The sequence below is a fragment of the Lactuca saligna genome, chromosome 6, assembly GCF_052625555.1.
Source record: "Lactuca saligna cultivar CGN05327 chromosome 6, ASM5262555v1, whole genome shotgun sequence".
NCBI lineage: Eukaryota > Viridiplantae > Streptophyta > Magnoliopsida > Asterales > Asteraceae > Lactuca > Lactuca saligna.
Window position 1 is genome coordinate 172905091 of NC_136422.1, and position 26380 is coordinate 172931470.

General features: G+C 40.9%; 1 protein-coding gene across 1 annotated transcript; it reads left to right on the forward strand.

The window, feature by feature from the left end:
- Positions 1 to 24745: 24745 nt before the first annotated feature.
- On the forward strand, positions 24746 to 26129 carry LOC145000573 (1-aminocyclopropane-1-carboxylate oxidase 5-like). The gene is made up of 3 exons (XM_078959820.1): positions 24746 to 24937; positions 25039 to 25268; positions 25382 to 26129. The coding sequence occupies exons 1-3, from the start codon at positions 24836 to 24838 to the stop codon at positions 25980 to 25982; spliced, it is 933 nt and encodes a 310-aa protein (XP_078815946.1). The 5' UTR covers positions 24746 to 24835; the 3' UTR covers positions 25983 to 26129.
- Positions 26130 to 26380: the final 251 nt, after the last annotated feature.

Sequence of the window (26380 nt, forward strand, 5' to 3'; positions counted from 1 at the left end):
ATCAATTCAAGTACATACCAATTATAGTTATGGGCTTAGACACCTAATCCAATAAATCTCCGATAATAACCAGCCAATCCTAGAAAACATCTGATCTCGGTAGCGGATTTTGGCACCTTCCAACTCATCACCGCCTCAATCTTGGTCGGTTTGACCAATATACCATTATGATTAACAAGATGCCCCAAGAAGTGGACCTCTCATAACCAGAAATCACACTTGGAGAATTTGTCATAAAGCCTCTCCAATCTCAACACCCCGAGGACTTCCCTCAAATGCTCCTCATGTTGCTCTCGGGATTGAGAATACACTAGAATATCATCAATGAACACAATCACCGACTGAGCCAGCATCAGCCTGCATACCCTGTTAATGAGATCCATGAATGCTGCTAGTTCATTGGTGAGCCCGAAGGGCATCACCACGAACTTATAATACCCATAACGCATCCTGAATGCCGTCTTTTGGATATCCTCATCACGTACCCTCATCTAGTGATATCCAGACCTCAAGTCTATCTTGCAAATCCAAGATGCCCCTTGCAACTGATCAAACAGATCATCGATCCTCGGCAACGGGTAACGGTTCTTGACATCAGCTTGTTCAACTCCCAGTAACCAATGCACATCCGATGTGAACCATCCTTTTTCTCGACAAAAAGGATCGAAGCTACCTAAGGAGAGCTACTCGGCTAAATAAACCCTTTCCACAACAGCTCCTAAAGTTGCGAGGATAGCTCCTGCATCTATGGTGGTACAAGACGATAAGGCGCCATGGCGATAGGTGCTGCTTCCGGAACCAAATCAATGTGAAACTCCACCTTCCTTTCGGGAGGTACACCTGGTAATTCCTCAGGAAAAACATCCGGAAACTCGCGCACAACTGGAACATCATTAACCAAACTCGACCTACCTGCGGCTGCTCGGGTATCCAACACATAGGCTACAAACCCCTTGCAACCCTGCTGAAGACCCTGTTTGGCTCTTGCGGCTGAACAAAACACTGACTCACTTCGGGTACCCTCGCTATATACCATCAACACTCCCCCACTAGGGTCTCGTATCGTCACCAACTATCGCTTGCAGTCAATAGCATCCCCGAAGCGGCTCAACCAATCCATGCCCACTATAACGCACACGTCCCTCATCGCTATCGGAACTAGATCTATAGGAAACTCAAAGCCGAATATCTCAAGCACATATCCCCAAATCTCATCCCTGGCATACACTACTTGCTCGTTGGCTATAGAAACCCGCAGAGGTCGACTCATCGCCTCCTGTTGAATACTGATGTGCTGACTGAACGCTAAAGACACAAATGACCGACTAGCACCCGAGTCAAATAACACCAAAGCAGGTACAGAGTTCACAAGAAACGTACCTACACATATCATAATATAAAAACAATATCTCAAGCATAGCATAAATAAATTGCAGGATACAAACCAGCCACGACATCAGGCGCTACACAGACCTCCTCCACTGTCAACAGAAAGGCTCTCCCGCGAGCCTTGGGCGCCTCAGCCTTGACTAGCTGACTCTCTGTATCTCGCACCGCAACAAGGGAAGATCCCTGTGGTGCTCCGTCCGCCGACCCCCGCAACAATGGGCACTCGGCCTTTCGATGGCCAGTCTGGTTGTAGTGGAAACATACTGCAAATCCCTTAGGGCATTCCTTCGCCATATGCCCCTCCTTGCCACACTTGTGGCAAGATCCAGAACTACATACCCCCTCATAACCCTTGCTGCACTATACTTACCTAGAGTAGTAATTTGTATGTGTGATCGGAGGGTCTTATGTGTTTATATTGAGTACTGCAATATCCTACATTATGTCTTTGTGATTTATGTTGTGTATTATTTTGAGCTTACTGAGTTAGGACCGGAGGGTCCACCCGAGTTGTGCGATAGGAGGATCCCACTAAGACACATTGACCAGGGTGTCTTATTGAGCATAGCCATGAGAGGCTAATGAGATATGCTTGGTATTTTGGGGAACTCACTAAGTTTCGTGGTTACCATGTTATATGTTATGTGTTTCAGGTACTTCTCAGGATCACGGGAAGGCACCGACTTGATTATACACACATGAGTTGGAGATATTTTGGAGGATACTAGATGTGTTTCAAACAATTTATGAACATGTGTTTTTGATAACTTGATGTTTTGGAGATTTTTTTGATTAAGCTAATGAGATTAATGTGATTTTAAATGAAAATTGTAACACTAGATTTTTCAAACAAAATTTTTATTTTTAAAGCATACTTTCATTCATAAATTAATTTCAAATATAATGTATCCAATGTCATCATAGTAAAAACATGTCCCAAAAATCACATAAACAAAAACTCCGCGAGTGTGTACAGATCATGTCGGCGCCTTCCCGCGATCATCACTGGTACCTGAAACACATACACAAATCATTGTAAGTATAAACACTTAGTGAATTCCCCAAAATACCACATAGACACGTATCAGCCACTCAAGACTGTAACTCTGATGACCCTCTTGTTGAATATCTCTATGGGACCCTCTTCGTCCCATAACTCTATGGACCCACTGGTCCTAACTCTGCAAACTCTGAATCATGCATATCACATATCACATAGAAATCACAACACATAAATAGCATACACGATACATTGTCACATAACTTTGCTTACCACTTTAAGTAAAGTATAGTGAGAAGACTCCCCTTAGGAATCTCGATAAATCTCGATATCATAAATACTGCTATAGCCTCCGTTTAGTCACAATAATAAATTACACAAAATAAATGACTTTTCACAAATTGGATATTCTCTCGTGCAAGCCCTAGAAGGGTAAAAGACCATTATACCCCTCTATAGGCCCAAAGGTTCATTTGTTGACAACCATAAAGTCAACCAAAAGTCAACTATCCAATTTAACCAAACTCGCCGAGTGCATACGACGACTTGGCGAGTCCCATCGTCCCAGAAACTGTTTTCTTTCTAAGCCTCACTCAACTCACTGAGTCACCCCCCCCCCCCGCCCTAACTCACCGGCTCACCACTGAAGTCAGACCCCAGGGCAACATGGTCCGACTCGTCGAGTTCACATATGGACTCGGCGAGTTGCCTCCATGGACTCGCTCAAACAACCTCCTGAGGTCAGATCTGTTAAACCAAATCATATATCAAACCCTTAAACACTCAAAAGTCACGTAAAGGTACAACCTTTACGTGCATGCAACCATTATTAAGCCTCAAATGGAGAAATAACACTTGGAATGGCAACCTAGTCTCCAATTGCTTATTTGCATGCAAAAAGCTGGAAAATAATGACTCTAGGGACCTCTCATTGTCCAGATCTGATGTCATAATTTCAAAGAGGACCTCATACTCACTAGATCTCATAAAATTATGAGGGAAAAAACCCTAAAACTATGAAATCTACCATATGAACATGAAATGGAAATATTTATACCTCCAAAGACAATATCTCAAGATGATTAGCTTCAATCCAAGCCCCCTTGTAACAGCGTAAAAATTAAAAAAAAATCACATTTTCAAAACACATTTTTTTAATAAAATGTCGTTGTATCGTGTCATTGTTCACAAAACAGTTCCCAAGATCAAATCACAATAAACTTTGCGGGTGTGTGTACAGATCATGACGGTGCCTTCCCGCGATCATCACTGCTACCTGAAACACATAACACATAACACTGTAAGCACAAAGCTTAGTGAGTTCCCCAAAATACCACACATAACACATACTAGCCACTCGAGGCTATAACTCTGTGGGCCCTTGGGCCCTAACTCTGTGGACCCTCTGGTCCTAGCTCTATGAACTTTCCGGTTCTAACTCTGATATACACACGGCATATATCATATAGAAATAATGCAGTGCAATACATCACATAAATAGCATACAATAACTCTGTCACATAACTCTAATTACCACTAAAGGTAAATTATAGTGATAAGACTCACCTTAGATGTCTCGGTAAATCCTTGACTCGGTAGCAGTATAGTCTAGCCTCCGCCTAATCACATAAAGTAAAATACTCTCATAAATATAACTCTCGAGACTAGACCCAACCCTATCTTAGCACCCTCAGACGGGTAAAAGACCATTTTACCCTTCTCTTGACTCAAAGACCCCATTGTTGACCAATCCCTAAAATTCAACAAAGTCAACGGTCAAACTTTGACCTAACTCATCGAGTGCACTTGGGCGACTCAGCGAGTTTACACGTGTCCACTATCTCTCTAGCCTCTCAAGACACGTCGAGCCATCCCCTTGCTCGAAGGGTTACACCAGGCATGAATTGTGGGGCCACCCCGACTCAACTCGTCGAGTTGAATTATGAATTCGGCGAGTTCCACGTGTAATCCTCTACCCCCTTCTGACTCAACGAGTCATTCCCCCAACTGACAAGTTACTCACTGAGTGACTCAAGCGAAACCCTAGCCCTACTCGCCGAGTCTTTTCTTGGGACTCGGTGAGTTCATGCCATGATCGAGCTCAAATGAGCTCCTGAGGTCAGATCCGTTCCTCTAACTCATAGATCCTGCCTCCTAAAGCAATAAAAGCATGTAAAGTTTGGATCTTGATGCCCTTGCAAAGACCTAATGGCTCTATTTGAAGAAATGGCCTCAATATGCCATCCAAAACTCATATCTCTCCAACACACTCAATAAAGATCAAGGATTTAAGGTCTCTGGACCTCTTGGGATCCATATTTGAAGCCTCAACACAAGAAGGGACCATTGGCTTCACAAATCATACTCTAAAAGGGGGCTAGAAACCCTAACTCTCAAAATCGACACTAAAATTGAGAGAGGATCGAACATTTACTTCAAGATGAAGCCCTTAAGCTCTGAAATCCACAGGTTAGCTCCCTTTTTAGTTTCCTCTTGCCTTGGTCACCTTCTTCTTGAAAAATCTCCCACACAAGGATCAAAAATGGCTTCCTTCTCTCTCTCAAATCGCTCACACACTCTGGGGTCTCTCTCTACCAACTGGTAGCCGCAAATGAAGGCCATAAGGGCCTTTAAATAAGTCTCAATCCTTGGAAATTAGGGTTTCATTAAATAGCATGGACTCGCCGAGTCCGGTCATTAACCCGGATGAAAATTCGCGACTCTACTCGGCGAGTCTAAGCATCAATTCGCCGAGTCTCTCTCAAAATCTCCAAAATAATAAATAAATAATGTACCTGGAAATCTAAATGTTACAATTCTCCCCCGCTAGAATCATACTTCGTCCTCGAAGTCTTGCTCTGCAAATAGCTCTAGATACTGCTCAAGCATCTCTCGCTCCGGCTCCCAAGTTAGCTCGGACCCTTTCCGATACTGCCACTGGACCTGCACTAGAGGCACTTCCTTGTTTCTCAGAACCTTGATCTTTCGATCCCTAATTATAATCGGTCTCTCAACATAGTTCAGGCTCACATTCACCTGAATATCCTCTAATGGTACCACAGTTGACTCGTCGGCAATACACTTTCTCAGATGCGATATGTGAAAGGTGTCATGAATCTGGTCCAACTCTACAGGTAGCTCCAAGCAGTATGCTACCCAGCCCACCCTGGCGGTCACCCTTAAAGGGCCAATATACCGAGGCCCCAACTTGCCTCTCTTCCTGAATCGGATCACTCCTTTCCAAGGATATACCTTCAGGAGTATGAAGTCACCGACCTGGAACTCAAGCTCTGACCGTCGTCTAACCGCATAACTCTTCTGACGGCTCTCGGTCGTCAGTAACCTCTGTCTGACCTACTGAATCTGCTTTGTCGTCTGAAGCACAATCTCGGTACTACCCATCACACGTTGCCCTACCTCTCCCCAGCAAATGGGGGTCCGACACTTCCTCCCATACAACAGCTCAAAGGGTGGCATACCGATGCTTGGATGATGGCTGTTGTTATAGGAAAACTCAGCCAAGGGTAAGTACGTGTCCCAACTTCCTTCGAAGTCCAATACACATGCCCGAAGCATGTCCTCGAGCGTCTGAATCATCCTCTCGCTCTACCCATCATTCTGTGGGTGGTATGCAGTACTAAAATGTAGCCTCGTCCCCAATTCCTCATGAAACTTCTTCCAGAACTTTGAAGTGAAAAGCACATCTCGATCTCAAATAATCGAGAACTGTACTCCATGCCGCGATACCACCTCTCTAACATAGAAATCTGTCAGCCTCACCGCAGAAGAGCTCTCACTAATAGCAAGGAAGTGAGCACTCTTCGTCAACCTGTCCATAATCACCCAAATTGCATCGACACCCCTCGCAGTCCTTGGAAATTTGGTGATGAAGTCCATGGTAATATGTTCCCACTTCCACTCGGGAATTTCTAACTGCTGCATCTTACCATGTGGACGATGGTGCTCGGCCTTAACCCTGCGACAGGTCAAGCACCTGTCAACGAACCATGCAACATCCCTCTTCATATAGGGCGACCAATACTCTTTCTCCAGGTCCAAATACATCTTATTGGCCCCGAGATGGATCGAAAACCTCAATCTATGTGCCTCCTCCAACAAGATGGTGCGCATTCCGCCTACAAACAGCACCCAAATCCATCCCTGAAAGGTCATAAGCCCTTGGCTATCGGTGACGAACTCTTATACCTGCCCGATAACCCGCTCCCTCTTAGGATTCTCTGGTCTCACGGCCTCAGCCTGGGCCCCTCGAATGGCGTCAAATACTGGGGTCATCACTATCAGCCTCATACAAACATCCTGTATCTGGGCACCCTCCTCCATACGACTCAGGGCATCGGCTACAACGTTAGCGTTGCCCGGGTGGTACAGGATCTCACAATCGTAATCCTTCACGACATCCAACCATCTCCTCTGCCGCATGTTCAGATTGGGCTGATCCATTAAATACTTCAGGCTCTTGTGGTCCGTGTATATGGTACATCGAACCCCATATAGATAGTGATGCCAGATCTTGAGGGAGAACATCACCGCCCCCAACTCTAGATCGTAGGTGGGATACCTCATCTCATGAGGCTTCAGCGGCCTCGATGCGTATGCTATCACATGCCCCCTCTGCATAAGCACCGCTCCTAACCCTGATATTGACGCGTCACAATACACCACGAAGTCCTCCATCCCTTCCGAAAGGGCTAACACCGGGGCTTCGCATAGTCTTTGGCAAAGTGTCTCAAAGGAGGCCTGCTGCTCTGGGCCCCATGAAAAAGCAACACCCTTCTGGGTCAACTTGGTGAGTGGCACGACGATCTTGGAGAAATCCCTGATAAATCTCCGATAGTAACCAGCCAACCCTAGGAAACTCCTTATCTCAATAGGTGACCTCGGAACCTCCCAACTCATCACTGCCTCAATCTTGGCCGGATCGACCAATATCCCTTTCTGGTTAAAGAAGTGTCCGAGGAACTGGACCTCTCATAACTAGAAATCACACTTCGAGAATTTGGCATAAAGCCTCTCCGATCTCAAAACTCCGAGGATCTCTCTCAAATGTTCCTCATACTGCTCTCTGGATCTCGAACACACCAATATGTCATCGATGAACACGATCACCGAGCAATCCAACATCGGTCTGCACACTCTGTTCATAAGATCCATGAATACCGCTTGTGCGTTGATGAGCCCGAAAGGCATCACTACGAACTCGTAATGCCCGTAACGAGTCCTGAACGTTGTCTTCTGGATGTCCTCATCTCGCACCCTCACCTGATGATATCCCGACCTCAAATCGATCTTGGAGAACCAAGATGCTCCCTATAACTGCTCGAACAAATCGTCGATCCTCTGCAATGGGTAACGGTTCTTGACCATCAGCTTGTTCAATTCCCTGTAATCAATGCACATCCGGTGTGAACCATCCTTTTTCTTAACAAAAAGGATAGTTGCTCCCCACGGCGAACTGCTCGGCCGAATAAACCCCTTTCCCAACAGCTACTGAAGCTGTAAGGATAACAATAGAGGTAATGCCTCCAAATCTTGAGGGCAAACACCACTACCCCCATAGAGTTAATGCCTCCAAATCTTGAGGGCAAACACCACTGCCCCCAGCTCTAAATCATGTGTAGGGTAATTAGCCTCATGAGGCTTCAAATGTCTCGAGGCGTAAGCTATCACACGGCCTCGCTGCATCAACACTGCTCCCATACCTGCGATCGAAGCATCACAATAGACTAAAAAATCCTCTACTCCCTCTAGCAGGGTAAGAATCGGTGCCTCGCACAATTTCTGCCTGAGGGTCTCGAATGCTGCCTGCTGCTCAGGCCCCCAACAAAACACCACCGACTTCTTAGTCAGTCGGGTGAGCGGTACGACTATCTTGGAGAAATCCTGGATGAATCTCCTGTAGTACCCTGCCAAACCTAGGAAGCTCCGAATCTCAGATGGAGACTTCGGGACCTCCTACCGCATTACGGCCTCTATCTTGGCCGGATCTACTAGAATGCTATTCTGGTTGATGAGGTGACCCAGGAACTGCACCTCGCGCAATGAGAACCCACACTTGGAGAACTTCGCAAAAAGTCTCTCCCTCCTCAAAGTCTCTAGCACCTCCTTCAGGTGTTCCTCGTGCATCTCCTGGGTCTTGGAATAAACCAAGATATGATCAATGAACACTATCACAGACCGATCCAACATTGGTCTGCATATGCGGTTCATGAGGTCCATGAACACAGTTAGAGCATTGTTGAGCATGAACGGCATCACCACAAACTCATAATGACCATAGTGGGTCCTGAAAGCAGTCTTCTGCACATCCTCATCTCTGACTAGCACCTGATGATACCCGAAGCGTAAATCGATCTTGGAAAACCAAGACGCTACCTGCAACTGATCAAACAAATCATCTATCCTCGGGAGTGGGTAACGGTTCTTCACCCTTACCTTATTCAACTCCCGGTAATCTATACACATACGGTGCGACCCATCCTTCTTTACAAATAAAATCGGCGCTCCCCATGGCGAACTGCTCGGCCTGATAAAACCCTTGTCTAGCAGCTCTTGCAGCAGCATAGACAACTCATGCATCTCTGAGGGAGCCAACTAATACGGTGTCTTGGCTATCGGAGCCGCACCAGGGATCAGGTCAACCCTGAATTCGACCTGTCTCTCGGGAGGTATTCCAGGAAAATCCTCTGGGAATACATCCGGGTAGTCTCGCACCACCGGTACATCATCAACCATCGTCTTTCCCTTCTCCCGGGCATCTAAAACATAGGCAATATAACCGGCGCAACCCAGCTGGAAGTAGCGCCTCGCTCTTGCTGCTGAACACAGAACTGGTCCGCGTTGTGGCCTCTCGCCCTGAATCACCAACTCTCCCCCACTGGGAGTGTGAACTCTCACTAACTGCAGCTCACAATCTATCACCGCCCCATTGGGGCTCAGCCAATCCATGCCTACTATAACCTTGTTCCCTCGCAGGGGAATAGGGACCAAGTCCATTGAAAACCACTCCTCGAATAACTGTAAAGAACATCCTCTGTGTACCGTTGCGACCCTAACGGTCCTATCAGCTGCTATCTTAACCTCAAGTGGACAATCTAGCTCTCCAGGAGCTCTGCTGAACTTCTTGCTAAGCGCAAGAGAGACGAATGATCGGGTAGCCCCCGAATCAAACAATACTTTAGCTGAAATGTTGTTCACGGAGAACGACCCTATACAAAACATATAACCATAAGGAATAATCAATAATAAATGCGGATATAAGGGAAAATACATACCCGTCACCATGTCAGGAGTCGCTCGTGCCTCTTCTGCTTTCAGCTGAAAAGCTCTACTCATTGCCACCAACATCTCAGCTCGGCCCTGGCGGCCATCTGTAATCCTCAAAGTAGCAGGAGCAGGTGCTGACACCTTTCCTGCAGCAGCTAAACTCGGACACTAGGACTTTTTATGTCCCCTCTGATTGCAATGGAAGCAAATCAGATCTAATGTTGCAATAGCGGCAGTAGTGGCTGTACAATCTCTGCTCATATGCCCAATCCGACCGCACTTGTAGCAGCCGGCACTCCCTGACTTGCATGCCCCATCGTGCAATCTCCCACACTTTCCACACCGCGCGTGGCTCTGCTGACTCCTAGCTCTGTGATCTGAACCCTTGGGCTTTTTGCCCGCACTCCCTATACCTGGAGCCGCCTCCGGTTTCCTCTTTCTCTGCATCTCAAGGCCAATCTCTCTCTCTTGAGCCCTAGCAATAAATTTCATCCAGCGTTTTATAGTTGGACCAGCTCACAAACTGGCGGATATCACTCTGCAGCATCTCATGATAATGAGCCTTCTTCATTTCCACATCAGCCTCGTACTGAGGAACAAGAAGAGCCCTCTCCCTAAACTTGGCGGTAATCTCCGCCACTGTCTCTGTAGTCTCAGCTCTGAATCTGGTAGTAAAGTTTGCCTAGGTCATGGCATCCAAGGCTGCGTCATCCCCGATGGCATGACCAATCTCTTCCCACCAATCTCGTGCCCTGTCCTTCAGAAGGCATGACGCCAATCTGACCTTGTCCCCCTCGGGACATCTGCTAGTGCGGAAGGCGTTGGCCACGTCTGCGAACCATCTAGTGCTCGCTATGGGGTCTCGTGCCCCGTGATAATCCGGAGCCCCGCATGCCCGGAACTCCCTAAAAGTAAGCGTGTGGGACCCCATCATGGCCGCCACCTCAGCACGGAAGGTGCTCAATCTCTCGTCCATCATCTCCAAGATACCCTCCTTGATCGAACCGAAGATAACATGAGTCTGCTCAAGTATGGTGTGAGTAATCTCTGAAGAGAGAAACTCCCTAGTCTGCTCATCCAACTGCTCGACCTCCGGGCCTGATCCTGATCCCCCACTGGCACCTGAACTACCGACTGCTGGTCTAGGGTGTAACACCACTATTTTGAAACACAACATAATAAATGTCAGGAACACTGATATATCTCGAGGGATCGCTACTACCACAAGTTTCCTGGTCTCATCTCAATTTTTCCTCGATTCGAGTACGGATCCTCTGCTTCCAGTAGTATGGGCCCGTACTACCTTCCACATCTATCCGTACCTTCCTCAAGAACTACCTCGACTCCACCACGTCACTATTACTGCTAATGATCTCTGTTACTCCCATCATAGGCTTGCCCTAGGGAAATATCTAACTCCACCAAATCTAGTCCTCAGCTGCTGAAGGCCTCCTTGTAATGCCAATTAGCCGTCACCTAAATACCATCACATGCGGTGAGGCTCAGATAATCCTTCAAGTAAAAGACTCATCCTTACAACAGTTAGACTCAAAAAAGAGTTGTGCAATAGGTCTAGGTCTAGCACTCTGAGATTATTCAACCCTGTTCACATGTGACGTGACGCATTCACCTAATGGCTAACTCCCATCACTTAGAGTCCCACAAAGCACCAAGCAAGCAACATTCAGACATAGGTGACTACTCAAGCAATTCTATCCTCATAATAGGGAACTGTACTAACATGAAATGCTAAGCTAATATTATCTGGCATAACCTAAACAGGCTATCCTACTACTGACTACTCCATGTTAGCATGCAATTCTCATAAAGCTGAAACATATATAGCAGGCACATAAGGCATCCTCCTAGATCCTTAGTCCTATTCTAGCATGATGTTCAACTAAAACTGAACTGATATTCATAGCATAACTAGTATGGGTAATTTGGGAGTACTTACTTGAGCTCGGCTGATCGCATGCACCACACCCTTTTCTCTTTTCAAAGTTCTTATCTTTAAAAAAAAATTACCTTTCTAAAACTCTTTCTTTTGAAAAACATTTTACCATTTCCTTATTTTGAGTTCAGACACACCCGAAAGTGTGCCCGAATCCCTCAAACCAAGCCTGTGATACCAACTTGTAACATCCCAACATACGACCCAAAATTTTTTGTTTAATAATTACTGAAAACATCATGTGAATATCATAAAATATAGCTCGTACGTCAATATCTCAAAACCATAGCAAAGTATTACGAGAAAACTGTATCAAGACTGTATCAAATCATATCTATGAAAAGCTAAAACAACTCCCAGGATAAATTGAAGTCATGGTGTGTGCGATGCCATCAACCCGAGCTCTTCATTTTACTTACGGAAGTACCTAAAACCAAAACTGAAAATGTAAGCACAAAGCTTAGTGAGCTCCCCCAAGCTACCACATACCATACAATAACATATAAACACATGTTGGGCCTTGCCCATTGCATCGGACCGAAGTCCGAAACTGACTGGGACCTTGTCCCCTGCATCAGACCGAAGTCCGGAACTAACTGCATCGGACCAAAGTCCGGAGCTAACTGCATCGGACCAAAGTCTGGACCTGACCGGGACCTTGTCCCCTGCATCGGACCGAAGTCCAGAACTAACTGCATTGGACCGAATTCCGAAAACTAACTGAGCATAGCATAGCATAGCATAAACATATCAACTAGCATGAACACATAAACTGCATACTGCATCGGGTCGTAGCCCTGAACACATAACACATAAACACTGTCTGAGCCACGAAGGAATCAAACATTCTAACTACTGCATCGGACCAAGGTCCGGAAACTACTACTAATTAAACGGGCCGGCATTGTGGCCTTAGACCCGTTCCTACTAGAAGGAATCTGACCTCGTACACTGGCTGCTAAATGAACTGTTCTGGAAACTGACTACTGCTACTCCGGTATCTCCCCGGCTACAATTTCGATAAATACACTCAATCAATTAATGATAACTGTACTGAGGGTAAAATGACTATTCTACCCCTGATCAAAGTCAACTTCCTGGTCAAAGTCAACCTCCAGTTGACCGGACTCGCCGAGTCTAAGGAACTACTCGTCGTGTCTGAGGAACTACTCGCCGAGTTTTGTCGAGCAGATTCCATACAACTACATTCGAATCCGCTCTATGGTTCCTAACTCATAGATCTGAAATGTTGGAACCATCTGAACACTTAAAGTTGCTAACTTTACGTGTAACTACGAAGGAATGAAGCCTTCCTACTTAAACACCACTTTCTCGGGAAAACTCATCCGACTTGCCGAGTTGCTCATACAACTCGTCGAGTTCTAAGGCAAACTTCATCGGACTCGCCGAGTTGTTCTTCCAACTCGTCGAGTCGACGGCTAACTTCATATAACTCGCCGAGTCGTCATGTGGACTTGCCGAGTTCATTTAGCAATTTTTCCAAACAGGTCCAATCTGAGCCATGTATCTGCTACAAATCATGGATCTAGACTTCTACGGCATGTTTTTCACGTGAAGTTGCTAACTTTACGTGCATACATGGCTTTAAAGGCTTCATATGACCAAAATAAGCTCTTAATGAGGTTCTAGGCTTAATGGGGAATTTAATCACAACCAAACCCAAAACTTTATACTTCTAGCATGCCATGAGTGTCCAGATCTGAGATATAACCCGGCTACAAGGCCTATTCATAACATATTTAGGGTTTTTGGGCTTAGAACCCACAATTTAGGAACAATATGGATCTATATGATCAATGAGAAAGGTATAGAATTTAGTACCAGAAAAGATGATCAATAGAGTGTGTCTGGATCTACTTCCTCTTCCTTGAACTCTCCAACTTTCTCCTTCTCCTTCTTACTCCAAAGATGCTTTCACAAGCAATAAACACACACACACTCACTAAGAAAACGGCTAGGGTTTAATAAGGAATGCTCTGAGGGTGATGGAGGATGAGATGGGGGCTATAAGGACATTCAAATAGGTTGTAAACCCTAAGAATTAGGGTCTCCTACTGATTGGCCTACTCGCCGATTCCATGCGTGGACTCGCCGAGTAAATCACTTAAATCCCGTATCCAACTTGACATCTACTCGGCGAGTTAGGGCTACAACTTGTCGAGTATCTCTTCCTAAAAGAACATTTAATCAAAATAAATACGTACCAGGAACGGGGCGTTACAACAAGAGAATCAACAATATATACGGTGCATGTATGCACTATAAATAGCTAAACCCTAGCATAAACTAGAAATGGGTGCATACGCCCAACCCGTTACAAAGAAGAACTATTTACAATACAAAACAATATTGACACAACACTTAAATATCAAACAACAACCTTGTTACCATCTACATTGTAGTAAATGTTTTTGTAGAAGATGATGTTTGAGATTAACTTCAAGGAATTCTATATGAGTCTAAGATCAATAGCCTTAAACCAAGTGAAAAGATCTTGGTGATTGTTCTTGCAAGTGTAGGAATTTGTTTGTTGTATGATTGAAGTATGAAAAATTTCAAAATTTTGAAACGTATGTTTGATGTTGTAAAAGTCTAGCTTAAGGGGTGTATTAAAATATTAAGTTAGACTTGATGAAGTGATTAAGGTTCATGTTACGTAGTGGCTATGGTTAGTTAATAACAATTATCGTGTCTAACAATTATGATTGTAACTAATGCAACGGTTCAATCTAAGGGTTGTAATGTGTGTGTGTGTGTGTGTGTGTGTGTATATATATATATATATATATATATATATATAAGTATCGTACACAAGAGCTTGGTTCAAATGTTTCTAGCAACTATTGTGTGCCTAAATACACCAATGAGAATTCAAGAAATAATAAATAATTAAATAAATCATTAAAGGGTATTTTGGACCTTTTGTAAGTCCTTAATTTGCCTGTGTATCAGTCAAATCCGTTTGATGGTGCGGAATCCCAATCAAACGGATGATTTCAGATCAAATAGAAGAGAAGGAGAAGAAGAATTGATATGAATCTTGTATGTATTGATATGAATTATAATCCGGATACAAAAGATTCACACACGATTTCTCTCTCTGGCCGTAAACTACTTCGTGTTCATCAATCCTCTACTCCTCACCCTAACACCTCTATTTATATACTAGGGAACATGGGCTGGAAACAATTGGGCCGTAAACAAGTTTACGGCCGTAAACTCAGCCGTAAACTAGACCATAAATTAATAAAATATTACATAAAAACAATTGCCTAGAAAAGTAAAGTATAAACCATATTTTTGACCCAACAATCTCCTCGTTGGTTTATAGCTTTCTTTTCTTAATTGACCCAACAAGCTCCCCCTAAAAAGTAGTTGGCTTTGCTTGTTAATCTTCATCGGGAACTTGGCTTCAGCTTTAACCTTCGATTTCTTCACAGCATCAGGATGAACATATGAATCTTCAATGAATGACTTCATCTTGAGCACTCGAGGTTTTCTTCTGAATTTGGCATTGATCGCACATTGAGTAAGGAGGCTTGACGTACTGATTCTTGAAAGATGGCGCTTTCAGCTTGAGAATCTTCAGAGAGAACAAATCTTCTGGATCACTTTAGCAGGTACAACAATAGCAACAGACTGATTGAGGAGGCTTCAATGCAATCCGTCACGTAATCTTCAATTCCAGCTTCACCTTGCTTCTGGGGTTAAAAGATTGAATGTTGAATGAATAATCTTCATTTCTTGCTCCTTCGAATGTGAATTCTTCGATGCTCACGGACAAAGCCTTTGGCTCAGAAATCTTCAACACAAACTCCATGAGTCTTATCTATACCTGAAATCACTTTTCAAGACAAAACAAAACTAAAAGAAAACTTAGCACACAAATTAAAATATAAACAAAAATATTTTTTTAATTTTTCATATTTTCTAAAAAAGAAATAAAACAGAAATAACACTATTTTTGGATTTTTTCCTTTGATTTTTGAATTTTTCTGATTTTTTTTAATTTTTAATTCTCCCCTAATATTTAAATTAGAAGAAACTATGACAAATTTAACACAAATAAAATGATATCTAAGTTTAAGAGAGATTTGGGATCAAAGTTTTTAGACAGCCTTTATCCACTTGTCGGTACCTTTCATATTCACATCTTTGTCTGGTCGATCTTCGGTATTGTTGTCCACTTAAACACGAAAAATTGTGACAAATTTATGACATACTATTTGTTACAAGACAGGTGAACTTAAGTTCCTAGATATTATATCTGATCCTAAGTTCCTAGATACTATATCTTAAGGACCATTCATCTGACGAAGACCAGAGATATTGTTGTCCACCTAAATTAAGCAGCGAGATCTATAGACAATCTTTGAGTGTTCAATTTTAAGTGTACTGGAACGTGTTTCCCGCTTCCTGATATGCCCCAGCCATCAAGAACTTCCAGAGTACTCCTTACACCGGGTGAGCAGACAACCATTCAGAGAGAGAAGAGATTCAGAATTCTATTGCTAACTACTTCAGAGGGGTTGAGATGAAGAAGGTTGCATATGCTGTGTACCAGGTCGGATTAGAAGTCGCGCAAAGGAGACAACATATGGCTAACAGATGAGAAGTATTTCACACATACATTTCACACACACACACACACACACACACACACACACATATATATATATATATATATATATATATATATATATATCCTGCAGAGAAATAGAATTGCATATGTTGTGTACCAGGTCGGATTATAAGTCACGCAAAGGAGACAACATATGACTAACAGACAGAAAGAAAGAAAACGATTTTCTACAAACCTAATTTATCGGAATTTACCAGTCGCCCCATCCAACCGGAATTAAGGACAGAATCCGCACATCGAGGAAAAGTTAAACCACGGTTCTATGTACGGGTTCAATTAATGTGACGAGTAGATTCCCATATATATCTCCCTGCTCAACCTATCCAAGCGTCGTATTGTCAGGCTGAATGGATTTAACTAGGTCAAGATTTGTCAAGTCTATAAATTTCCTAAGTTCAACTCTGCCTAGTCATGTCCATTTTAAAAAATTTCGTGCCTACCGACGCATCAAGTCAGAGCATAGACCCTTTAACTTTAGGTACGCTACGCAGACTCAGGTTGCCTGTTATCACTTGATAATATCACTTCCCAAAACATCACCCTCAAGCACATTTCATAACCAACATTATTTTTTTTATTTTCTGATTTTCTAATGTTTTTGGATTTTTTTTTAATTTTCTAATTTTTGTTTTGTTTTTTTTTATTTCTCCCCCTAAATTTGTGCATAGGAGAGAAACGAAAGTAAATGCGCAAATTTAAACTATCATAAAACAAAGATTAGTCTTTAAAACGAATCAGGTTAAGAAAAACTTAGGAGTATAGAGAAGAAAGCGCAAACCGTAAGTCACCGATTGAATTTGCATCCACAAGGTCTGAGAATAGCATGCGTAATCTCAGAACAGATCCGAAAATTCTTTACGTCATTAAGCACTAACCCTGTGAGTGATCACTTCTTTTCTTCCCTTCCCGCAGAGGACACATTCTCCCAAACAATGTTCTGAGTGTTGTACAGTTGAGAGATGTCTCCTATGTGCCTGGAACAGCCACTACCAACAAACTGAAGTATGATGATATGCCTCCATGGCTGCAATGACACAGAGCGGGATCATTTGGTCTTTGGAACCCAGTCCATTTTGAAACTGGGTCGACCTTTGTCATCCACGCACGATACTCTCTCCCATGACATATCCTGTTTATCACAAACAGAAGATGTAGAAACGTTAGAAGCATTAGGAGATTTGGGAGAGTGATCCTTTGGAACCCATTTGTAGTTGGGTTTAACCCATTTCTTTTTCGATCTGATGGGTTCCTCGGCACTTGATTTGGAACTTGAAGCCGGTTGCCGAGATGACTTTGACCTAACCGGTCTTTATTTCACTGGAGCATCTCTTGGATTAGACTTCTTGGCCGACATTTCCTTCTTTCCCTTGGGATTCGGATTCTTTGCCTTGTGGGTTTGATTCCTGGCCTTATGCGCGTTCCAATCACCATTGTCTGAACGTGACATGGAAGGGTTTCTTTTGAAGTATCTCCCACTTGGTGCGTTTTTCCAACCTTGTGCATAGTAGGGAACATATGCACGATTAGGACAATTTCTGGCAATGTGTCCAGGTGTTCCACAGTGAAAACAAGTCTTTTTCTTCACTGTGAAGTTATTTATTCCTGCCCCTGGTGGCGTATCCTTGCCTTGTCTCTTTTTTTTTTCCCACACGCACAGTTGCAACAGGCACTCTGTTTAGCTTGAAATGGTGGTCTGTATTTACCAACGGGAGGTTGATTAGAAGCAGCTGAGTTCGAAGCAACAGACTCAGAGCTCAAAGAGACGTTTGTTTGTTCAATAGTGTTCTCCTTGTTCTCATTTTCTGCTACTTTACCTGCATATGAAGTAGCAACATTAGTATCTTCAAAATTAATAACTCACCCTGACACAAATCCATCTGGTTTTCCATATTTAAGATGTGCCTCCCTGTCAATTTCTTCTTGTTTCATAGGGATGGATGTGTAGTTATGATTGTAAGGAGGAGGTATACTATCATACCCTAGACCCTTGTGTTGATTCCTTTTAAACTGCATGCTTTGGTCTATCATATTTGCGACCACCTCACATGAGAAATCATATTTTCTAACATCAAGTTTGGCAGTTTCAAACTTTCCTTTCAAAGATTCAACTTCAGCCACTAGCTCAGCATTTTGTTTGACTACATAATCATAGTTTTCACATTTGTTGTTGTAGTCTTCCTGAAGTTTCCTAAAGTCCTTGGTTTTAGCTTCTAACTCAGCCTTCAGGGGTTTCTGTCCTTTCCTGAGTTGATATCATTTATATCTCAGGTCCTCAACTTCCCCTTTTAATAAATCAATTTGTTCTCGAAGAAATTTAATCGTATCTTCACATGATTGAGAACATGAAACTTCACATGAATGAGAACACGACACTTCATTGATCGGAAGGTTTGCTGAACTCATTGTTTTTCGACAATTCAAAGCGTGAAGTTCTTCAATTATATCAGCCAGACTAAGACAATTAAGATCTTTTGTCTTCTTGATGTCAGCCACGTCCATGTCCCACGATTTTGGAAGTGAATTCAACAGCTTTTTCTTGATCTCGGACTTAGTCAAGAAGATCCCGACTATATTCATCTCAGTAGTGAGTGTAGTAAATCGCTGCAACTGAGTTTCGAGCGTTTCTCCAGGGACATAATCAAAAAAGTTGAAATTTTGTCTTAACATATCGTGACGACTTTCTTTCATGTTTTCAACTCCCTCGTAGACCTTAAAATCAATAATAAAAAAAACTAGAAGCTAAAATAAAAATTAAACGTCAAATTTAAAATGCCCCCCCCCCCCCTTTTTTTTTTTAAATCAACCTTAAAAGTCAGATTAAAAAAAATCAAACTTGAAAAGTCAAACCGAAAAGCTAAATTTGAAAATTTAAAAATTAAACGAAAAAGTCAAAGGTCAAACCTGAAAGTCAAAATCAAAATTTGAAATAAAAAGTCAAAAATAAAAATAATTTATTATTATTATTATTTTTTATTTATTATTATTTTTTTTATATATATTTTTTATTTTGAATAAAAATAGAATTTAAAAATAAAAGAAATTGAGTTTTTGGGTTAAAAATGTCAAAATTCGAAATTAGGTGCGAAAAAGACGGGTTATATTTAAAACGTCGGAGGAAAGGATCAACAAATCAGATAGATGAGTTGGTAATGCGGTGGACTTCTACGTGGTAGACCCGAGTTCGAATCCCGGCACCCCCTTAATCGCGTTTCGATTTTTAAGGCGCTGATGCGAGCTGACTTCACCGAGCCGAGCCGTCTTCAATGCGAGCTGCTGCTTAGCCGTGATCCGAGCCAACTCCGAGCCTAGCCGAAAGCGTTCGATCCGTAATCCGCCGAGTCGCAAGCCGCTGCCGAGCCAAGATCTCCGGAAACCCTAGCCGTAAACACAAGCCACTGCCGTCCGTGAACTGTTTCCAGCAGTAAGCTCCGGCCGTAAACAGTTTAAGATTACGTGAAAATTCGACTTCCAAGCTCCAAAACTCAATCAAAAACCCCTTTTTATGAAAAATACAAAGAACAAACCCCCTTTATTTTTGCGAGATCTATCCAGAAACGCGAAAATATTTTGAAAATAAGATCAAATATTGCCCCAAATAGAGTATACGACCCAAGAACTCGGTGTTTACGACCGTAAGCTTGGACCGTAAACATAGAATATTCAGATTCCAAATGAATTGTAAAACCTTTTGACTGATACAACTTGGCTCTGATACCAATTGTAAGTCCTTAATTTGCCTGTGTATCAGTCAAATCCGTTTGATGGTGCAGAATCCCAATCAAACAGATGATTTCAGATCAAATAGAAGAGAAGGAGAAGAAGATTGATATGAATCTTGTATGTATTGATATGAATTATAATCCGGATACAAAAGATTCACACACGATTTCTCTCTCTGGCCGTAAACTACTTCGTGTTCATCAATCCTCTACTCCTCACCCTAACACCTTTATTTATACTAGGGAACATGGGCCGGAAACATTTGGGCCGTAAACGAGTTTACGGCCGTAAGGTGTTTACGGCCGTAAACTAGACCATAAATTAATAAAATATTACATAAAAATAATTGCCTAGAAAAGTAAAGTATAAACCATATTTTTGACCCAACACCTTTTGTACTTTTAATTAAAGAAATCATTTAATTGAAATCATGCAATTAAGGAAATAAAGTAAATATATTTGACCTAGTCTCTCTCTATCTTATATCCTCTCTTATATTTCCTACGGTTCTTCTTTTTCACCTATAGAGGGGATGAAATCAAAATGAGGAGGCTATTGCCTTCGCTTAAGCCACCAAGAGACACCACCCCCACCCCCGAGGATCGTTGCTGATGTCTACCCTTCACCTTCGTTTCCTGTCTGGTACACGTCTTGTGTTTCCTGTGATATCTTTCTTCAATCTTAACGACTAATCCCTTGGCTCCAATCACCATTGATGCTCTCACGCCTCCCTTACTATATGATGGAGACGAAGGTCTAGGACACGTTGCCTCCCTATGTCATAACGTAGAACAAGATGTTTTAATGGCACACGTCTTACACCTAACAATTTTGGTTTTTATGGTTCTATGGTCGTTTTCTATCTTCATCAATAACTCAATTTCATCTCCTTTTTTTGCAATTTCCCCCCTATATTGGTTCTCGTAACAGTTTCAATTTAAAGAAACTGAAGGAATTAGAAGCTATTCATCTATCGATTGTATAACATGTATGGGATTTGAGATTTTGATGTGGCTAGGTAGGAGTTTTTGTTGGTCCACCACATGTTCGATGAAATGCTTAACAAAAAATATTGGGTTAAACCTGATGACAATGAATCCAGTTTCAACTATTGATTTAAGATTTATCCACATGATGGAAACTGGAAAGGTGAATGTGGTGTGTAGGGGAAAACTTTTCCCAACTCGACATTTCCTAACTATTATCCTTCTTTGTTTATTTCTTCATAATTTATTTAATGTAGCTCAAGTTACAGGTTTTCATTCAAATTAGTTCTCAAGCTATCATCTGTGATTGAGTTTGAGTTTTTATTTGATTGATTTTGTTGTAGAGTCAAGTCAGGGGTTGTTGGTGACAATCAATTATACGAGGGCATTACCGAATCATCATTATAATGAAAGAGTGAAGCAGGTCGTACTAGACAGGTAAATCCACTAAAACACTCATTAAAATCATTTTGTTAACCTGTAAATTCTTTCAGAATGAGGGCAATATTCTTTTATAATAAAGAGGGCTTTAGTTTAATGAATGCTACTATTCTTTTAGAATGAAGAAGTGTAATATTCTTCACATGTAATCCTGCAAATTGATCAAACCTAGACAACCAAAAAAGGAACTGAAGCATTAATTTTATTCTTTTACAATGATTATTCTCTAAGAATGAACTCATATTTTATTCTTTATTTTTTTTTTTCATATCAGAATACAAACACGTGTTCATTCTATGAGAATATAAATATTACATAAAACATGTGTTTCTAGTAATTTTGACAGAATGCATTTATACAAACTTTAGAATATTTATGCATATAGAAGAAAAGACTATGATTTAAGTTCATTTTGTAATGTATTCTATTAGAATTTATTTATATAAATGCATTCTATTAGAATGTGTTTGAGAATGTTTGTTAACAACAAGTATATTTGTTTAACTGGTAATACTAACGAGTAATGTATCTTATTCTTTCAGAATTGCATGGAGAAAAAATTCAATATTAATCATACAAAAGAAATATTTGGAATCGAGTTCAACAACAAGTATATATATGTGAAGATCAAGTTGATTATATGGACCATTGAAGAGGATCAAGTGTATTTCTTTAATAATTGTATATTCAAGAGTGCTATATTTTTAAGAATTTTGTCATTTTTGATGATATTCTGTTACAATATGTATAATTTTAGATGTATATTAAAAATAAAATCATAGGCCCAAGTTAGATGTATATAAAGAATAACTTAGAGCCTAATATCTTATTCTTAAATCAGGTCAATTACCAAATATAATTGCATTGGACATGTATTCTACAACAATAAAACCGAAAATATATTTACTAGGTCATGGTTGGCATTCTGTTATTATGACAGAATAAAATCGTATTTTTAAATTTGAATTAATTTAAAATATTAAGATTTTTAAAAATAAAGGAATCAAGTATCCCTTAAATTCGGGAAAAATATTTATATAGAAAATACATCATAAATGGTCCCTATGATTACTCAAAATCTGAAGTTCGGTCCCCGTGGTTCAAAAACGACATAGATGGTCCCTGTGCTTCTAAAATTTTTGACGATTGGTCATTTTTGCTAACTCCGTTAGCTTTTGGCTGTTAACTATTATTTTATTATTATATTCAAGGGCATTTTTGTTATTTACTTTGTTTTATTTAAAAAAATATATGTATTATTTAACACACACACACACACACACTCTCTCTCTCTCTCTCTCTCTCTCTGACTTCGTCTTCATAAAGATCCCCCAAATCTAAAATCTATACCCATCTGGTAACTTGATTAAAAATGGATTCACAAAACCTAAAAAAAATCTAGAAATTTGTATCTAGATCTAATTCAATCACACCTAAATTCAGCATCAACATTTACTTATACATCATCATCGTATGCTTCTTCTACTTTGTATCTATATCCAACTATTGATATGAAAGATATACACAGTGGGTCCAAATATTGAGGATAATAGTAGGCGCCGATTAACACATATACAAGCTTGATGAACCCTGAATCAAGAAAGCTTGAACTCGGTGAACCCTAAATCTGAAAGGTTCGGATTCGATGGACAAATCAAGAACTGGAGGTGTCGATTGACACATATACAAGCTGTGTTTTTTCTTCCTCCCAGTACCGAGACAGAAGTTGGGTTTTTCTTCATCCTAACTTCTAAGATGAAGAATGATATCGGGATGTATACAATCTACATGTTGTCGCCCCCAAATTTAGTATACGATCTACGCGTTCATCTTCGGTCGATGCGTAGACAAAATTTTATCTTAATTTCTATGATTTCTACAAATTTCAATGCTCTCTTATGGTGACGACATATCTTAATAAAGAATCAACACCTTCCAGGCTACCTTGACTCCCTCTGTTTCTCTCTGTCACACCACTACCTGTCAAATTCGGATCTAGAAAGAGAATATATTAGCGATTTACCTAAAATGAGAAATTCAAGAACGGTTTGATTTCAGATAATGAAAGTGAGACACATCGATCTGGGCTTAGAAAGAAATGGGGGAGGTGACATCAAATGAGAAAAAAAGGATGATGGGGGTAGCATGGGGTGGTATTTAATCCCTTTCTTCTTCACTAGATTTCATATGATGCATTTGCAATTGTTGGGTTTTATGTGTCTGTTTTAAGATGCATCTGCATGTATGAGTTTTTTAATTTCCAAGAGAGAGATAGTTTAATTTCCAAGAGAGAGAGAGAGAGAGAGAGAGAGAGAGAGAGAGAGAGAGAGAGAGAGAGAGAGAGAGAGAGAGAGAGAGAGAGAGAGAGAGAGAGAGAGGACCTTTTACATATTAAATTATTATTATTATTATTATTTTTTAAAAAAAATAATAATAGAAAACATCATAAATGGTCCCTGTGGTAATGAAATGACAAAAATATCCTTCGGTTAACGGACAAAACTTAACAGAGTTAACAATAAGGATCAATCGTCAAAAATTTTGGAAGCACATGGATCATCTATGACGTTTTTAAACCACGGGGACTAAACTTCAGATTTTGGTTAACCATAGGGATCATTTATGATGTTTTTTCTTTAATATAGGTAAATTAACTAAAATACCCTTATACTGAAAATTGTGTGATAAATGTGAGAGAGAGAGAGAGAGACTTATGTGGTTTGACTAAGGATTTATTATGGTTATCTTTTCCCTCAAACTATGCCTGCGGATATGTTTACCACTTTAATATGTACACCACATAACCATGTTATGTGTTCATACAAAGCAAAGTCAAAAGGGGTTTGCAAGACGATTTGAATACTCAACTAACATTACGTCGGTAAATACTTCGATCATAAACAAGAAAGAGGGTACTTTAATTAATTACTAAACAGCTCTGCAAATGCAGTAGACACAGATTTTACTTAATCAAAGTGTTCACTTTTTACAGGTGCTCCAGTCATGAATCCATAACCATCAAAATACCATTGTACAAATTGGGTCCGAACAGTTGATTAAGGGTACGATTGTAACTTTACTCATATTTTTTAAGTTATCATCAATCACTACCCTCCAGAAAGAGAAAGAGAATGCTTATGATGTGGGCTACCATAGCAAACTGTCTAATAATGCTCTCACTAACCACAAGCATTATCCTTACTTTGCACTCAACAGTCAACACGTACCCTTCCCTGCAAATCATTATAATATATCAAGAGTTGACATATTTAATATATCATTAACAGAACACAGGTTATAAATAGCCTTCACCATAACCAACCTTTCATTACCACGAGATCTTTACATTATCAAACTCAAACTACAATACAAACCTTTCCTTGCTTTCTCTCCAAAGAATGCCGATCCCGGTGATTGACTTCTCCATGCTCAATGGCCAAGGGCGAGCTACAACAATGGATCAGATAGCAAATGGATGTGAAGAATGGGGTTTCTTTCAGGTACCTACCTAAGTTTAACATGTGTATATAAATTATAAATTGAAATCACACTTATTAATATATCTTCTGCAATGATTATTGCATTGTGCTGTGTGTTACAGTTGGTGAACCATGGGATTCCTGTGGAGCTTCTTGAGAGGGTGAAAAAGGTAAGCTCCGAGTGCTATAAGTTAGAGAGGGAAGAAAACTTTTTCAACAACTCAACACCCGGAAAACGGTTAAAGGAGTTAGTCGAAAAGAAGAGTGGAGACAAGCTGGAAAACATCGACTGGGAAGATGTGTTCCTTCTATCGGATGACAGTGAATGGCCATCAGGAACCCCAGGATTCAAGTAAGCGTCTATTAATACTACTTTCCATGTATCACAAATAACACAAAAGACTATTTAAATTTTAAATATAATCTTAACTTTAACGTCTAACTTGTGAATATAATGAATAATAGGGAAACCATGATGGAATACCGAGCACAACTGAAGGAACTGGCGGAAAAGCTGATGGAAGTAATGGATGAGAACTTGGGTCTACCAAAGGGATACATTAAGAAGGCTTTCAATGGTGGAGAAGGCGAAACAGCGTTTTTTGGGACCAAGGTCAGCCATTATCCACCTTGCCCTCATCCTGAGATGGTGAATGGTCTGAGGGCTCACACAGACGCTGGAGGGATCATCCTTCTCTTCCAAGATGAACAGGTCGAAGGTCTTGAGATTCTCAAAGATGGTAAATGGATTGACGTTCAACCACTCCCCCATTCGATTGTAATCAATACTGGCGATCAAGTAGAAGTTCTGAGCAATGGGAGATACAAGAGTGTTTGGCACAGGGTTCAGGCTATGCCAGATAGAACTAGGAGATCAATAGCTTCGTTCTATAATCCGTCCTATAATGCAACCATTGCACCTGCAACTGAACTTCTGGAAAAAGAGAACGACGAGATTAAAGAACTTGATTACCCCCGGTTCGTGTTTGGCGACTACATGTCCATATACAGTGAACTAAAATTTCTCCCTAAAGAACCAAGGTTTGAAGCTGTCAGAGCAGTCTAACGAAGGGATATTTCTTTAAACAATTGACAAGAATCTGGGTCCAATATTTTGCTTGACATTTGATAATGTATACTTTCTACATTTTCTTTTGTGTAATTCTTCATTCACGATTAATTCAGATCTTGTTATATATATTTTTTTCTAAAATATACCTTGTGTAACAGATTATAGTATTCGTATTGTGTTTTGACTGTGGACAAGATAGGGGTAGGGTCTGGGAGTAGGTTATTTTTAATACCTTGCCAGATTCATGAACCAAAAGAACCTGTAAGCCTGTAAATAACATGGACAACCAGTCATTGGCTTCAGATCCTAGGTGTAATGCAATGCATATATATCCTCTTCTGATACCAACAGCTACAATACTATATATATATATATATATATATATATATATA